General features: G+C 32.7%; 1 protein-coding gene across 2 annotated transcripts; it reads left to right on the top strand.

Moving 5' to 3' along the window:
• Positions 1 to 2,868: 2,868 nt before the first annotated feature.
• On the top strand, positions 2,869 to 18,896 carry LOC134721628 (uncharacterized). Of its 2 annotated transcripts, XM_063584748.1 has the most exons (8): positions 2,869 to 3,498; positions 6,951 to 7,079; positions 7,598 to 7,752; positions 8,549 to 9,388; positions 9,777 to 10,587; positions 12,696 to 13,363; positions 14,269 to 14,608; positions 17,650 to 18,896. In XM_063584748.1, exons 1-8 carry the CDS (start codon positions 3,195 to 3,197, stop codon positions 18,843 to 18,845), a joined length of 4,443 nt encoding a protein of 1,480 aa, XP_063440818.1. In that variant the 5' UTR covers positions 2,869 to 3,194; the 3' UTR covers positions 18,846 to 18,896. The 2 variants fall into 2 exon arrangements, with proteins under 2 accessions (XP_063440818.1, XP_063440827.1); XM_063584757.1 differs by lacking the exons at positions 2,869 to 3,498; positions 7,598 to 7,752 and having other exon boundaries at positions 6,967 to 7,079.
• Positions 18,897 to 19,156: the final 260 nt, after the last annotated feature.

Genomic DNA, 19,156 nt, shown 5'->3' with positions numbered 1-19,156 from the left:
TAAAATAATTGCCACTAGACGTTGAGGAAGCTAAACCAATTATTGTCTTGTCTGCTAATTCACATTAATCATACTAGAGTTATTGAATAATAATAACCTAAAAACATTATGTCAAATCTTCCGTTGACATGATAAATCCATTACTGAATTGATGTTACTTTTTGTAGAAAATGAAAGGATTACCTTTATAGTCTATGGTCATCTTTAATAAAAGCTCTTATAATACTTGAAATGTCTTAAGGTTAACGATAAATTCTCCATAATAATTCCATAATTATTTAAATTACATTAATTCTATTGGTTGTGGAAAGGAAACTAATACAGAAATTACTTTAAATCTTTAATGAATTAGTGTTGAACTAGCACTAAAAATAAGCAGCTGTACACTGTATTTTTGTTGGCGTTTTCAGAATTATGTTTGCCTAAACAGCCGAGGAAATTGAATGCATTGGCAATTTCAGATACAGTAACGGCTCTACAGCTACCGATATTTGCAAGTGAAACCTTCCAATAAATTCACATTGCTGCGATAAGACGTGTTACGATACTTGTCCATCCCAAATTCATGTATTTGGTTTTGATGTTATATTTGTTATTCTCGTGAGGTTTTGTTTGATGCTTGGTCTGTTTCTGTGTGTGTTACATTTTAGTGTTGTGTCGTTGTTCTCCACTTATATTTAAGGCGTTTTCCTCGCTTTGAGTCTGTTTTTTGTCCATGGATTTATGAGTTCTGCGGTATACTACTGTTGCCTTTATTTATAAAGCTGCTGTCTCACAGGATTAATTGTTCATGAAAACAAGTATCAAAACACTATTGTTTGATGTTCCAATTTCGTGCTGATTGTTTGGGATGTCTAAATACGTTGTCACGTCCAGTTACATATAGATGGTACCATGTTTTCCTATTGCAACAACTCACAATTAACAGATCTTTAAAATATCATGTCATGTCGAAACAGATGAATACAAATGTCTCTGTTCGACTATGATAAAACTCCTTCCGATTTAAAATATGCAAATTAAAAATGCTATTCAAAATTTATACCAAAAGTTTTTTAAATCGGTTTTTCGACTTTGATAGTCAAATTGTCAATGTCCATAAGTATGATCTAGTAGAGATAACATATGTTCTCTTTTCCTCAATCTAGTTGTTACATTAAGGCTCGATATTTTTTGCCTTATTTTGCCTGTTGATAAGAAATCCAACTCGCGTTCCTAGACGCTTTCCTCTGTAGCAATATACTTTTAGTATTTAGAGGTCGCGTTTTTAATTCCAATAAGCACACTCTCTTTCTTGTCGTTTCTCTCTTGGAAATTATCATGGCACCACTAATTTGTCTTCTTCTTCGTGTATGATCCTTTTGGGCGTTTCATTCCGGTGGACAACATTTCTTACCGCTGTGTTACTATCGTTGTGTCCATTGCACAGTGACATTCGTTCGTCTTTTGTTGATAAATTGTCTTGATGCTAGATTTACTCAGTTCTTCGTACTTGTGAACGTTAACGTGACGTTGTATAACATTAACAAACGCATGCATTTAAGACGACACATTCGGGAAAATAGCCTTGTTTGAATATCTTCTAGTTTAAGGACGTAAGTGAGCCATGTTTTACATAAACCAAATACCAACTATTGATTCTTTGGCACAACAGAAGAATTTTTAAAGACAAAAATTTTCAGTTTTTCAAAAGTTTAACAGTCCGATCATGAGAAACATAAGTTTTTTTCGAGAAGGTTACGCAAGAACTTTTTAACATGGTCTCCGAGAATCGAGGTCGAGTCTCTTTCCTCTTTTTCATTTTTTGGTTTCCAAATATAAAAGCTTATACCGTATGCGTTGATTTTGTAACAAAGGAATAGAAATAGTCAGTGTTTACCTCTTCAGCTGTGGATTGTTCATCTTTCTTCTTCGTTTCTTCTATAATGTTTCTGAACAAAATAACAAAAATCTTCATAGTAAGATGTTATTTATCTATAATAATATGCTTTGGTTCTATTTCAATAAAAGGAGTGTGTTTTATACTGAACATTTTTTTAAAAGGTTTCATACTTCCTTCTTAATTCCAACAATACATAGTTCTGGGATGCTCCGGTTGGTGATAATAATCTAAATTTTTCAAATCACCTCAATTTCCTTATGGTTCTTTAAAATACTAGGGACAAGCGTATTCAGCGATGAAGTTGTTCAGTCCTAAACATAGCTGTATACAATTCTTGTCCCGCTGGATATAACTTCTAGTTCGTACGTGTTTATCAACGTTTATGCTGCTGACTTTGTAAAGTTCGTTTATTTAATAAAAATAAAAAGCGGACGCTTTCTGGAAATTTTAGTTTTCGCTTCATTATATGATTGCTAATGTCGTTTGATGAAGTCGAAACACGTTATAAACAGAACTCCACGTTGAGACCCATCACAACAAAATGGCACCTCAACTCAAGACAATAAGAAAAAAATAAAGCTGCAAATAAGTTATCATTTGCCCGTTTAATTCAGTTATAAAAACCCGTTCGCTATTTTGAACTGGTAAAACATACCAAATTTTACAATTAATCATTATAATAATGTTTTGCATTCACATTAGTGCCAAAATGACTTCTTATTCGGATGTTGACAATTAAATCCGAGATGTATTGTGATTGGAAATAAATATTTAAAAATCCATTAAACGGAGTTTATTTGAGTTTGAACATAACTTGTTGAAAGTTGAAATTAATTCATCAGACAGATTGACAATAGAAGAATTTAAACTGGACATTATAGAAATTATCTTAAATAACTAACTTCATAAAAGACGTAAGCAGGTATTTAAATCAAGGATTGGTGACATTTTTTACGCTCGAGCAGCTCTGTCTAAATACACAAAATATGACAACAATAAATATGATACCTGAATATAGAAATTAATCAGACCTTGACGCGAACGAATAGGAAAAGAAAATAAGTTAATTGCTACCCAGAAGATGATATGTCTTGTGTTTTTATATTGAGATGAGGCTGTCAAACGATGAAGTATACGACAAGTCGGACATTGAAGGACGTCAGTAACATATATGAGCGACGTCTACAAAATATATTCACGAAATTAAACAGATTTAAAATTGATCACATCCGTGTTAACTTTATATAGTTGGACTAACTACTGACTGATTTCTGACACGAACATACAGCCCTTAGATGTTTTATCATTTACCATGAATCGGTGGTGTGTCTTTACAGCAATATGTATTGGAATTATATTACTTGGTATCAGAACGACAGAAACCACAAATTGTGACAAAACATCGTTTAATGGGTACTGCCGTGATAGAACAATCAGTGCTGAAGGAGATCTCAATATTGCTATCCCCGTCAGTATACACGAGGCGAGGGATGGTCAACGTTGCGGTGACATCTCTGTTTCTGGGTTCCAGTCTGCGATCGCAATGGAGTGGATTATTAAAATATTGAATGGGAACGATTCCGGAAGTAGTTCTTTTATTCCGGGCCTAACATTAGGTAAATATAACATTTGTATTCACATCATTTCCGCCTTAAGACATAAACAATTGTTTAACATTTGTACCTTATAGATTATTTGAGTCATGAGAAATTTGGCAAAAGTACATCCTATGTTTTAACAGTGGGATTATAAAAGTTCGATTTGGATAGAAATTATTTTCTAATTCTGAGTTGATATGCAATTATGTTTAACTTGCAAGTACCATTGCAGACCAATGCAACCCTACCATAAACGCCCTTAGAAGGGCGGTACTTCATAAGAATTAAAGGTATAGGAAGAGACAGCAACCCATCGGAATAAAATGCACTATTACGTGTATATTTGATTGATATGCATGTAATGAGCCTTTTAATATATTAGCATTGCGTATTGCACAAACATGTCTAAATTTCATAAAGTGGTTGTCAGAATCGTCTACAAGAGCCTGATACGAAAGGGTAAGACAAAGGAGTTTGTCTTGCGTAGGTGAGCGATCATTTGAACCACAGAAATCATTGTGTAGGAGGCAATTATTCATTTAATTACTCGAGATAGAGGCACCAATGCTACTTACAATTTTTCACCTATATTATTTATTAGGAGTCCCCTTACTTGTCAGCGCCAAGGATGTAAAATAATGTGTCGATGGCTAAAGTGGTAGCTTTTCTCTTTACAGTTTTCTGTAAATGGTTTTGTATGTTTTCTTAAAACAAAAACTGGACTCATCTATATAAATGCAAAGTTCTCACTAGTGCTTCGGTACTTTTTATATTAAATACGAATGATGAATTTTGCGTGCAAGTGTCAAGTTGACAAATGTATGCATTGCTTTGAATTGACGGCTACTGTACGCCGACCTCTACAACGGTTTTGAGTTTTCATCTTATGCCTATAATTTTTTTGAAAAACTGACAATTCTTTATGCTTGAGTTGAAAAATATCTTTTTTTTGTTTATCTTTTTAATGACTTTTTAGCTTATTTGAATCTTATTGTTTGGTATCTAGTTATATAACGATGAGTAAAAGTCCCCATACGAAATTGTGTCTGAGTGAACACGTTCTGATTTCGTTAAGAGAGTTTTCTTTTCTTATATCGTTTAAAATATATGTTAAATACGATATATTTAAAACGATATGTATACGATATTTTTAATAACAATCATGAGTCCCATAATTTGAGCAATACAATTGAAATGAATTATTACACAATACGGCAAAGAAAATTTTAGTGCATTTTTTTTAAAAATTCATATATCCCTTATTTGATTTTGAAGGTTGGTTTCTGCAATTTTTTATGTCGAATGTCTTCAAGACATTTCAGGTTGATATAGGCAAACACCATTGCAAAAATGGTCTCGAACGTGGTTCCATATGGTGAAATGATGGTCTCACGAAAGTGAACACATTCAGGTTACAAGATTGAAAGTAGAGTAAATGTATCAGATAACCTAGTTTACTGAGTAGCAACATTAAAGGAGAACCCGCATATTAACTATCGTACATCACTAATGTTCCAGGACTGACTTTCCTATCATAAATTTCCAAGATAGAAGGTTAATATTTGCTTAAAGACTTTAAAATAAGGGTTTCAAATTACGAAGTAAAGTTCAGTTTCACATGTGGTGGGAACAATTTTGTCCTCTTTTCCTCGATTTAGATATCAATGGATGCAAACGGTTACCAATTGTTATTCGCAATGAGTAGGTGACTATGTAATGAGAACTTTCTATTACAAGATGATGAGAATCCGGTCTCCTTACAAAGTAATAACAACTATAAAGTACTTTAATAGTGAGAAACAATTTAGTATTCCTTTCACAGATTTGGCTATACTATTTGAACCTTTTGGATTATAGCTCTTTATCTTTTATATAAGCTTTGGATTTCAAATATTTTGGCCACGAGCATTACTGAAGAGACATGTATTGTCGAAATGCGCATCTGGTGCAAGAAAATTGGTACCGTTAATTTTATTAGTTTGGTGTCCGTTTCGAAGCCACTGATTATATTTAAACAACATCCGGTTTTCGTTTGTATGGTTAGCTTGTTTTTTTATGTCGACTATTATGAAGAAAAAAGCATAATATGACTCGTAAATTTCAATTAGATATCAGCATTTTGTTCAACAATTTACGAGCGATAAAATACAGGATATTTCTTAATCTTGAATAATTATTCTTTTATTTCACCAATAAACTTAGTTTTATATAAAAGCAGTGTTAAGTTTCTTTCACAAGATTTTTTCTATATATCGAGTTTCTTTCATAAGCATCTAGTGAATGTATATGTTAAAAATCTAACGATATACCGGCCAGTTATAATAAGATATCTCTTTTCAATAAAGGGTTATAAATCGTAATGTAAAACGTCCTCATTCACCGGCTTATATACCACTAAATAACTGGGCATTTTTGCATAGTAATTTTTATACGTTCGGTGGTGAGGCAAAACTGTGTATTAAAAACAAAATATTTTAATGGTAGCAATTAACTTTAAACTAAGCACCCATCTCATTTTCATTGATAATATAAACTCTTACAATTTGCTCTTACGTAAAATCGGCAAAGCTTTTGAAAACTTGCACATATCTCTTACGTTTGCTCATGCATATAAGGGTAAATTCAGCAGAATATATGCAAAACACGGGGATTATAATCTGTGGAAGTTTCATTCATTATTATCAAATATAAATATTATGTTGTTAGTTAGATGTGATTTGAATTTTTTTACATGTATGTACATGTACTTAGTTTTAGTGTTGAATTTATTTGTAAAAAAGGTAATTTTGCTATAAATTGAAGTTTAAATAAATTGCATGACTTTTTGTTTGATTTTCAAAAAAGGACCTATCGTAAATATTTTTTTGAAAAACATCTCGCCGTCTTATAACCTTGTTTGCAAACAGCTTGCTATGTGGTATAGGTTTTGCTCATTATTGAAGGCAGACATGTGGTATATCCTTGCTTATATCCAAGTTATTTGATCTTTGGTGGAAAGTTGTATGCTTGGCATTCATACCAAACTTAGATTATGTTAATGCTTTTGCCAGTTTGTCTTAAAAGTAACTGTTGGAAATCAACTTTATTTGGTGTACAAAATCGTTGAAAGCTATCTATGTTGATCTGAATAAGGTCACTCACGTAAAACTAGTTTGTATCATCGGATACAGTGATAAAGGACAATACAATATGTGCTTGGAACATATTACATTTTTACATGACATAATAACTCTATGGGACTTTTTTTAGGGGTACTTGACACTTTGGTAGAGTTTACCTAACCTTTACCTCACTCGCTTAGTTCGGAAATTTGCATTAGCTTGAAAATGGCAGGTAAAGCACTGATCAAAATCATGCATTGCAGCCTGCCTGCGAGATCATAGATTATGTCATAGGTAATCCTGCCATACCTTACTATTGAGTATTGTAATATATTGTTTACTTCTAAATTAAGGTATTTTATGTTATAGGATATAAGATATTTGACGACTGTGGGCTTCCGTCCAGAACATCATCATTTTTAACAGGTATATTCCACAAAGACAGTTATAGCAACTTACAAGAATGCGTGGCATCTGACAACATATCCATGTATACAGGTAAGATTGTTCACATAACTCAATTGAAACTGTATAACTTTAAATATATCGGTTGTCATCGTGTTTATTAACCCCGACACGAAAGATTAACTAGGGTTTAGAAATAAGTATGTCATTAGGTTTTTTCAATCTGACAGTAAAACAGTATGAAGAGGGTGTCTGTTCAGCTGTACGGGATAGATAAATACGTAGTCAAGTCCCGACAAGAAGGGGAATTTCAAACAGATGCCTTGTGTATATTTACACCGGAGCACTGTGTAGGTGGTCTGTTCTGTAATTTAAATAAAAATATTGCAAAATTTCCTACATTCTAATTTGACGCTTCTCTCTTTTAAGTCCGTTGCAAGGTCTCAGTAGGGACCGAGGACTTGCAAAGTAATTTAAAAAGGTCATTTACCAACAAGTTGAGTTAACCGAAAAACCTAATTGTTAAATGCCTTGTACTTTTTCGATAGTGGTTGTCATTGGTCACGATAAGCTTTCTTTCGACATAATGATTTGAACTGATAACTTTTCAGGAATTGTGGCAACGACGTCGCCAGATTCTTCGTCAATGGCATTAGAATTTAACCGTCCAGAGGTTCCAGTTATAAGTGTTGACTATCATGATGTAAACAATGATAAAGCACCAGGCGCCTTCTTTGGTGTAGAAAGTATAGAAACTGAAATAAAGGTACACAGTCAAATATAAGCCATAACTTTAAATTGTTGTTTTGTTTTCTCTTCTGATCCAGTGCAATGCATTGACAGATGTGCAATTTTCACATTTAATAAACTATGCATATTTCTAAATTCACTTTTTTGTAATTTTCTTCTTGATAATGTGCGCATACAGCCAAGCAATTTCTTAATTGCTATTGAGTTGAAGCTTTTATCATACCAGACTGCCACTGAGACTACCGTTTTGACACCTCTCAGTGCATTCTTTTTTTTATATGTGCCAAAGTTTAACCCCAAAAATTCTCAATATGGTATGCTATCTTGTTTGAAACTGGCTCATATTCAATTTTGCCAAAATATTCGAATATACTATATGTAGCGAAAAGAAAAATTGGAAGTGGAACAGAAAAGGACAATAGTTGATAATTTCTGTAACATTTGTTCTCTTGTGGTGAGTTGTCTCATTGGCAATCACAACACACCTTCTTTTTTATATAGACAAAGAAGATTCTTAAATTACACTCAAGTTTTCCCATAGGAAAGCTGTATAAAAGGTTTTCAACAAATATAATAAAAGAAGAAAAAAGTATTTTTTACATCATCATTTAAAAGAAATATATAGATTAAAATAAAAAAAAATGTCTTCATCTACTTGTTTGCTTTCACCTATATTCTTTAAACCAGTATATATTTTAAAATGTGATAATCAGAAATGCTTCCCTCTGCATCATTCTGTGTTTTTATTTGCTTCCACATATACTCTCTAAATCTGTCTTTACACATTTAAAACATACGAGTATCTATTGCAGGTTATTCTTGAATTTATAAATCGTCAAAACTGGAATTTCATTGGAGTAGTTTTCACAGAAGATTCAGTTGGGATGCAATACCTCGATTCACTTATGAAGCAATCATCCGGCTTGGATATATGTTATCTTCAACTTCCGGTGAATCCTGGAAATGTCAGTTCTGTTGTTAATAATTTAATAATTACAGAACAAAATAACTATGCTGCAAACGAAACGTTTGGTGTCTTGTATTTTGGATCAGTAAAAGAGTGTATTCTGTTTTTACAAGAAATTAAATCATCACCACACAGTATTGCTTCAAAATTAATGGTACTATTAGCGTCCTCTGTTGGAAAAGGGAACCAGCTATATGAAGCTACCAGACCACTAACAAATGATATTTTTTTAATTTCACCTCATCAAATAATGCTACAGAATTTTACAAGATATTTTCAAAATGTGGTCGAAAACAGTGCATATCAACATCTTGAACCATGGTTTTCAGAATACAAACAACATATATGTTTCCTGCTTCAGAAACAAGATTGTGGAGCCAATGACATCATGGCTTATTACAAACAGGAGTCGCAAGTGGACAAAAGTGTTGTCAGTTTAATTTCAATTGCCAATGCATTGTTTAATATGCAAAAACAATTCTGTAATGGAATAACAGGACTTTGCAATGAAATGGTTCAAAACCTGAATCAAATGTCATCCTATATGCATGCATCGAACGTTTCACTGCAAACAATTTCGTCCTTTTATCATATTGATGATACTGTTGGATTTGGTACGAACATATTGTCTTTAGGAAAGTCCGTCTATGATATTTTTAATCTGACTAAAAGTAATGAAAGCCTGGTAAGTATGTTGGTTGTTTTTTTTAATCTTATTTTTAAAATGTCACATTTTGTATATTTCGAAAACAAAAGCAGGCTAATGCTGATACAAGGCACCCGCACCGGCAAAGTGGAAAGAGATTGGTTGAATTTGCAACACTTTGTTCCCTAATCCACTGTAAATAAATATGCTTAAACTAAACTTTAATTCTGTATTCAAGAGAACAAAAATGTTAATTCTTATTTCTTGATGATATAGATTGTCTTACTAGATATAATACTTTGAATAACATTACACACATTTAATATACTAGTAAGTCACCGTTAACACAATAAGTATGTTGGCATTGTATGAAACAAATCAAACCAAACGTAAAGAACTCACTGTAAATAATTACCAATATTTTCAGATAGGCAGTTTTTCGAATGGGGTACTTAATCTGGACTCTAATGCACGTATTCAGGAATCTATTTGCAAAGAAAAATGCTCAAGATGTATTGAAAGTGAAAAACTACAGTTTGGTTACACACCAGGAGATGTACTTATTTTGGGTCTATTTTCTATACATCAAGATGCTTATGAAACATCAAATGACGAAAGCAAGATATTTAAATGTGGCAGTTATAGAACTGGATCCACTGCAATCATAACTGTGTCTTCATTCCTTGAAAGTGTGAAATCATTGCGAGATCCCAGTAAAACAGGGTTAAATTTTGGTGCTGTAGCTTTAGATGACTGTTATAACGAACTCAACATAAGTGCACTCATTACCGAGTTGTTTACTGGACAGCGCATCTTGCGCGACCCAAAAAGCAAGGCGCAAATATCTTTTTCAAAAGTTGTAGCTGTAGTTGGAGCACTTTCCAGTCGTGTGACACAGCGAATAGCTGACCTCATGAGCTCACTCCATATTCCTATAGTGTCTTATGGCGCTTCAGCTACAACTCTGGACAATAGGGTTCGATACCCATATTTCATGAGAACTGTCCCCAGCGATTCTCTACAAATTGAAGGAATGATTAAGTTAATCTCAAAACTAAATGTTAAATATACAGGAGCATTATATATCGACGATGCCTACGGTGCTAGTGGGATAGAAGGTGTAAAGGAACTGGCACGGTCTAATGGTATATGTATTTATAAACCGTACAGTATTGCTGAGGACACCAGTACTATTAAAATGAAACAAATTCTGAATGATAATCGTTATATTGGAGGTGGTAAGTACAATGCTTAGATTTGTTGTATAAATAAAGTAGACGAGGGTCTGGATTGGGTTATCAGAAGGGCAGGGTTGAAAACAAGTCCAGATTATAGGGCTAAAAAGTCAACAATAGCGAATAATAGGCATAATAAATAAAGAATAGAGAGAAATGATCTAACAATTATAAAATAAAGAAATGAGGAACCCCCATACAGACCTTCGTATAATTATGGTGAAACGTCAATAATGCATCAAACCAAATTGTGAACAAATACTAGAAATTACTGATAACTGATGGAGTAACTATGAATTAATAAATAGACAACATATATTATACCGACTAATTAATAACAAACATTGGACAAGTAAGAACATAAATGCGGGGTGTTCCCCTTCTATCTTATCAATTAGTTTCAATTTGTGAAATTGCAGATTTATGTGTACATATGTATTTTCAAAAGAAAGTACAGATTTAAGGGATCCTTCGAACATAGTTTTTGTAACGATTTTTAAAAGATTGGTCCCTAGCTGTTATCTACTCTTTATAGTTATTATTTAGTCACTTATTTTTCATTATTTATATATCCAATCACTCCGTTTTTTGTCAAACTTTTATATTTTGGGGGTCTATATTTGTCTATTCTTAATTGCTAGCCCATCTATTAAAGTAACTTATTATTTACTATTCTGAAAGCCCAATCCAGACCTCATATAAACAAGTCTAAATTGAGAACTACGTTAAAAACTATGAATATACAGTTATGATCATTTGAACTGTGTAAAACGCTGTTCAATCGGTATCACGTGCCTCCAATGAAAAATTATCGGGTAGTGGGTAGTTTACCGTAATTATTTTGTTTAAATTACACCGCTATTTTTATAGTGGAAATGTTCATTCGTTTTAAATCCTTCAATGTAATACTTACAATTGAATGTTGCTCGAGGCACATCTTTACAAGTGTCATCATTTATCTTTTCTTGTGTTCATTGAGGTATATTCTTGTGACGTTATTTTAAAATTAACCTTGTTTTATCCGGAACAAATTTTTAATATTCTCAATTGTAGGAGTATTGTGTTGTAACAGTGTTGTTTAACCCAAATAAACCATTAAATCAAGCTTCTGAGGTTAAATGCACCAATATTCCAAGAGTATATTTTGTTGAGATTGTTAATTTGAATAAGGGAAGGCTTAATTTTAACCATTACCAAACAGATTCGCCTCAGTACTCAATAAGCATTCAAATTGTCTGGGGTTTTTTTTTACGAATTGTTTCCCTTCAATGGGAAAGCTTGACAACACACATATTAAGATACATAAAACACACATAATTTGTATGTCTCATATGTGTGTTTTATGTATCTTAATATGTGTGTTGTTATTGTTATTAATGTCGGCAAAAAGCTCTACAGAGCTTATGTTTGTATTTAATGTAACCCGACTTAAAATAAAATTTCTTATCTTATCTTATCTTATGGGAGGGACACAGTTACTTTGAATATGAAGCGAGCGGGAAAAAAGCTTATATCTGTGTTTAATCTAATATAGTTCTCGCTTCTTCTCGTAGCGCGGATAACATGGGTTTTGACCTATCCGTCCGTCACTCAATTTCGGTTAAAAAAAAAGTTAAAAAAAAAGAAAAGACTAAAACAACATACAAATCACAACATAGAAAACTAAAGATTAAGAAAGAAGAATCCCTCCAAAACTAGGAGGTGCTACAGAATGTTAAACAAATCCTGCTCCACAAACAGTAATCTTCTTTGTGATAGTTCTCAAACAAGATATTTTTAACAGATACATTGTAAGTTTTCGTTAGGAGAAACACGCGTCTGGCGTACCAATTCGTTACTTTGGTATTAATTTTTTTAATGTTTTTAACTATTATGGTAAGAAAAGCTTAGAGTTACTTAATAACTTATGAAACTTTGACTTATGGTACTGTCTAATTGAATATATGATTGAATTCTTTCTTCTATCAAATATACACAACAGAGTTTTTAAATATATATTGTAGCATGCACATTTTCGAAATATAGTTGAAAGAGGACGAGAAAAATACAGATATTTTTTTACAATTATATGAATCAAAAACAAATGAGAAACATTTTTTTTTTAATTTCAGTAAACGTAATTGTCATGTTTTCCATAGATACCATTATACAAAATATCCTTGGCGACAAAGTGCTTTCAGACGACAAAGATCGCAATATGTCGTCATACGCGCCAATATTCGTGTCTAGTGAAGGATGGGGTACGCCCCCTAATTTGGCCAACAAAGAATCGGCAGGTTCTTTAGTCTTTACAACTGACAGTAACAGGCAAGTCCCAGGATCATTCAAAGATTATCTTAGTTCTCTGAAAGTTTCGACTAAAACCGAAAACCCATGGCTCGACAGGTTTTGGGAGGAACATTTAAAGTGTTATATGCCAAGGTCATTTGAAAAACTTTCGGAGTGGACCAGCCGTTGTAATATGAATGCAAAACTCAACGATGAGGTCATTAAGAGTCTAGTGTCTGACCAACGTAATATACACACCGAGATAGCAGTTTATGCCATTGGACTTGCATATAAATCGTTTAATGGGAAATCAGTATGCCGCACTTCTGGAAATTGTTTTAAACGGAATAAAGAAAATGCTTCAAACTGGACTGAAGCCATTCGAAGTATAACGATTCCATTATCAGATTTGACTAATTTCAGACCATTTAAACCCGATGGCAATGGAAACTTAGGTTTTACCATTCATAATATACAAAAGAATTCCAGTTCCAGTTTTTCATATGTAAAGGTAAATATGAATAAGGATAATTATAAATAAAGACATTCTAGTTGTTAAATTATTCAAAATCGTTTGTAACACAAAATTTCAAGTAAAAAATCAATTATTTCAATGCAATACAATTTAAATATTTGGTTCGTTTCAATTGTCTCAAACATCTATCAACATTATCAATCAAAAGTAGTTTATCAATGCATGTGTATTACTAGTATTATCCGAACGGCTTTTCTTGATTTACCTTAATCAGGAACGCTCAAACCTAAATATTTGAAAGACAGGGATGCAACATACATACATGTAGTTCTAAACTTTTTTTCGCTCTAGATTTAACATACCATGATCATCCGAAACCGTATATTTTCTTGATTACTAAATAATTTTTGTCCAACTGCAGTGATTTCTCTTACACTATATGTCCGATATAAAGACTTAAAGCAAATTCTGAAATGTTGATCTTTCGGCATTCCACGTACGGGTGATAAACATGAACCCTCTTGAACTGTTTCTCATGATATGAACAATCGGGTATATTTAGTGCTTCAGTTTAGTTTTAAAATATTTATTTATAGTGGATTGGGAAAAAGGTAAAGATAACTTATATAAATCTCTTTTCATTTTTCTAGTGCGAATGCTGCCTTGTAGCGTTTAGTCTGCTCTTTTTCGAATTATGAAATGGTGTCTTTAACGTGCAAGAGATATTGCTCTCCATAGTATTTTTGAATATGAGCGATATTGTATATAATTTTTTCCTGGAAACTTCTTATTATTATTCATCAATTTGCAGACTAGATAACGTTTACTAAAATTATAATCTCTTTCTGACATTTTTTCTTATAGCTTACTTCTGTCTAAAAATCTCGTGCAACTCTGGTAATAAAAATCTAATGTCAAACTTGTAAACTTTCTTTTTATAGGTCGGATCATACGACGGAACTCTTTCGTTACAAACGCAAGATTTGAAATTCTATGACCATCTAGGACAAGAAAGAACATTAAATCCAATATCCTGTCCAACAAGTAAATGTCCAGATGCATGTATTACGACCACGATTCCTGCCGAAACATCAACAGTATCTGCAATTTCTAATGTCCAAACGTCAACTGATATCATAGCTATTGTCCTTGGAGCTGTTGCAGGCATTTTATTCCTGATTGTTATAATGTTGACAATTCTCGTTTTCAAAGCTTTGAGAACTAACAACAATACTGCAATGGACGATAAATCTAAAGAATTACAGATGGATCACTTGTCAGGTATATCTTTATTTCGGTATTTGAGATTTATTATGAGAGAGGTTTTGATCCAAATTACGGAGGAAAAAACCCGAATTCCAGTAAAACGTAATGTGTCTGTGCCCGCATCACAATATTTTTACAAACCGAATTTCTGCCAATTAAACTAGCTACTAGTATTCCCGAATTCCGACTTATCAGACGGCTAAAAATGCTGACTACCGAACAAGGTCCTTCCGTCTTCGGATTCAGCTGATAAGTTTATTCAGACGACAAAAAGTTTAAGAAATTTTGGCCATTGATACTACTTTTCTAGATTTCTTGTATTGATAATCGATGGATCATGTTTGGTTAAAATAAAATAATACGTAAATGTATGATTTTTCAAAAGCCTATTATATATATCCATCGAAAACAACGCACATTCCAAAATTTACAAAATAAATGTTATGATTCAATTTGAAACATCAACTTAGGAAACATAATTCCAATTATATATATCCTCCAAAAATATAAATCAAAGAAACAAGACATGGATTCATCTGGCTCATTTTTAGAACTGTACCTCGAATTTGACATATAAGTACAATTAATTAGCAATATACCACCAACCTCACCTGCATATAGAATATACATGTCTCAACTCGTTCGGTTTTCAAGAGATTGTAGCTTCTACTCAGACTTTGTTAAACGTCACCAGTGTCTGAGCAGAAAGTTGATGAACCAGAGTTATGTCAAAGAACGTATTGTCCTTTTTCTAAAAACAAATTCTTCGGACGATACCAAGACCTTGTTGACAAATATATCGTATTAACTTAACAAATAATACACGATGGTCTTGAAATATAGATTTTACTAGAACACACCCGTGATATCGCTGGTCCGTGACTGAATTAAAGTATATAACTATGCGCAAGCCTTATTTCAATATTATTATTGTCATCTGATAAATTCATGCTGATGATAAGATACACAATTTTTTCTCTGCTTTCAAATAAAAAAATAAAAAAATAGGTAACAATTTGACAATGGTTGAACGAATTTAGTAGTGACGACAACCCTGTGATTTAGTATGACTCGTGTAAATAGCATAGTCCTAAATACACCGTTTGGGGGTGCGCCTGTCAGATGCGGAACGTACAGATAAGGTAATAGGTAACAGGTGAATATACTATTTGTATCGGCATCGGACTCGACACGGAACTTCTTAATTATAGGCAATATTAATTACTAAGAAAACAAAAGGGCCTAGAGTGGTGTAATTTTTAATCTACACCTTTGTACTATATTAGTTATATATAAAGTTGAATTCTTTGATTCGTCGTTTTTACGTGATGACGGCTTACAAATTGGACCTCGTCATTTTAGTATTATAGATGTACTGACGTTGTGTATCATTTTAATTACTTGAAATAGTGTTCTTTTATTTGTCTTTGAAAATAATTTTGTTTTCTTTCTGTGTAGTCTATTTTTTTTAGAATATCTATTTGACGTTGCTCGACAATCCCGTCATTGTGTAGTGCTATCGTAAAATGTTTGTATTGTTGTCTTTCATTTTTGATTTAGGTGCTTTGTCTATATGGCTTTTTTTGTTGTTGACATATATTTTTTTTTTATAGTTATTACGATTAAAACACAATGTTGACTGCTATACACCAACTTATTCATTTTTATCTATTATATATGATTGCTTTGTTACACATGGTTGTCAATATAATGGAATGTCATGCAAGTGTCATACAAGTGAGACGTTTAGCTAGCTATAAACTAGTTTTTATCCACCATTTTTTACATATGTAAAACCGTGCACCACCAAGTCAGAAATATGACAGTGGTTATCCATTCATTAGAAATGTTTTGAGTTTTTAATTTTGCAAATCAATTATGAACATTATGTTTTGAATTTTCATTGGAGTACGACGTTTTACTTTTCTTAATAAAGCATGTACAGATAAGTTTACTATATTGAAAATACAGTTCCTTACTTTAGATCAGTAGAGTTAACATTGAAATGCCTATTGTTGTAGATATTTATCTTATTTGTAATAAGTAAGTAAAGAGAAAATAATTGTTTATAATGGTCATTAATCATAAAAAAATAAAATAAAAAGTATATTATTGATATTGCATCCGAATGAAATGTCGACATGCTGACATGCATTTACAGTAGTAAGATTGAGAAAATATTTGCACTTATAAACATTTTATTCATGTTCATAAGCATCACAATTTCAAATTATTTACATAAAATTATACAACTAATATAATATACCTACAATGCATTTTGTAACTGTATTGAAGCATATTACAATGATAGAAGTTTTTATTATTCGTGTGCTTCTCTGTCTTATATGTTCTCCCATTTATTTATATTGTAGTCTTGTCATGTAATGTTATCATTTCAATGTTATATTTATGAACATTGCCATATAACCATGAGGTTTGGCATTCCACAAAACCAGGTTCAACCCATTTTTTTTTAAATGTCCTGTACCAAGTCAGGAAAATGCCCATTGTTATCTTATAGTTCGTTTCTGTGTGTATTACATTTTAATGTTGTGTTTCTGTTGTGTCGTAGTTATACTCTTATTTTTTATGCGTTGCCCTCAGTTTTAGTTTTTTTAAACATTGATTTATGAATGTCGAACAGCGGTATAAAACTGTTATTATCTATGCTTTTTACCTACTTTTTTTTTGGAATAATTAGCATTTAGACGTTTTTTAATTAACCTCCAATTTGTACAATTAATGACTTACTGATAGTTATATATTAATGATATTTATGTTATAGAGGCATTTGCAACATTTGAAAGACAAAAGTCGTGTGGTCAAAAACATTTCGCGCATACTTTAAATATACCAGCATGCGTTACTGAAACTATATTCATGCATGTAAACACATACTGTTTTAATTAAAATAAAAAGAATAAACAATACAGCGTTTGATGTGCACGCTCTCGGCCAATATTTTGGAAAGTCTAACACATACACATCGGAAACATAAAGTAAAGCTAACATGCTTGCAGCTTTCATTTAACTTTTCTGTAACATTTATATTACAGTTCCAATTCACCATAGAAGTAATAGAAGCTTGAATGGTATATATAATGAACCATATTCCCAACATAGCAGTGTAAGCGATCTTAGAAGGGTACATCACAATAAAGGATTCCACAGTGATAACGAATCGGCTGGTCATCCTCCGCCTTCTACTTCAAGCGGCATAGTGGCTGGATCAAGTTCCGATTCCGCCGGAAGTCATATAGTGTATTCTGATATGGCTCAGGCTGTTCCAAGACCTAACGAAGGTCTTAATTATTTGTCACCAGAATCGTCCGATGTTTCAAACCAGTCATTAAAAGATTTAACTAAACGTGTTTTGCAACCGCAAAGCAATCAAGGAATTCAAAACCAGGAACCTCGCACTGATTCAAGTATGACTTATCTTTCGGCGAATGAACTTTTATTGGATGACGAAGAAGAATCGAATGTAAATACTAATGATAGTCCTTACGACTTTGGAGATCCTGAAAAATTAGGGGTTGCACCTATCCCTCCAGGTTTAGATCCAACTGATAAAGAAAACATTGCTCCACCTGCTTATTCTCTGAGTGGATACAATCAAGGAATACGACGGCCTCAAACATTGCCGGGAATCAGTCCTCTTCAACTTAGACCACAAGAAATATCAAATACAGGTTACCCAAGTCCGTCAGCGCACTGCAACCTTTATACCAACGATATGTATTTAAAACCCGTCTCTGATGCTTTACCAACCTATCAGCAGCATCTAGAACAAAAACAGCAGTTCCAAAATGGAAGGGCACACCATGTCGAAATGCCTACAAATATGTCGCCAAACTGTTACAACAATGTTCGGTTATTTCGACCTAATTCTCAACAGAACGGCACAGCCCAACTGCCAGTTTTATCACCTTTCACAGAACAAGTATATTTTACAAGTAATAACTCTTTGTCACCGTCTTCGAGATTCGGAAGTCCAGGGTCTTCTATAATTTCTTTATCGCCTGCTCAAAAAGAGGAATTGTTAAGTAGAATTTTACATGAAAATCCAAGTTATTTTCACAATCAGTGCAATATAAACTATAGATCACCTGGATCGTCCGTTAACTCCCCTCAATCAAATAATGCAATGAGTCCAAATGGCAAATTAAAACAAGTTGTTGAACCAATCTCAGTTGATACGGGAATACACGGAGCAATAGAAATTGAAGATCGCGAAGAAGTGATGATATAAAGGATATTTTATCTTTGTATCATCCATTATATCAAGGCACGTTTATATCAGGATGAACAATATTGTTTGTCAATTGTACACAACCTTATGTTTTGTAAGTTTCAATGGAAGTGCAATACTTTTTGAAACATGTTGCAAAATTAAGGCGAAAGGTGTAAAAAAAGAGTTTATTTGAAAACATATACCTCTCTGCCATCAAAGAAAGTGCTTGTTTGGAAATTGCAATTTGAAACATTGTAGTTGAATACTCGAATCGACTTTAATATACCTGAATGCATTTATCATTTTTGTTCCTTTCGAATTTGTAAAGC

This window comes from Mytilus trossulus, chromosome 1 (genome assembly GCF_036588685.1).
Source record: "Mytilus trossulus isolate FHL-02 chromosome 1, PNRI_Mtr1.1.1.hap1, whole genome shotgun sequence".
Lineage (NCBI taxonomy): Eukaryota > Metazoa > Mollusca > Bivalvia > Mytilida > Mytilidae > Mytilus > Mytilus trossulus.
This window is presented reverse-complemented; position numbering and strand designations above follow the sequence as displayed.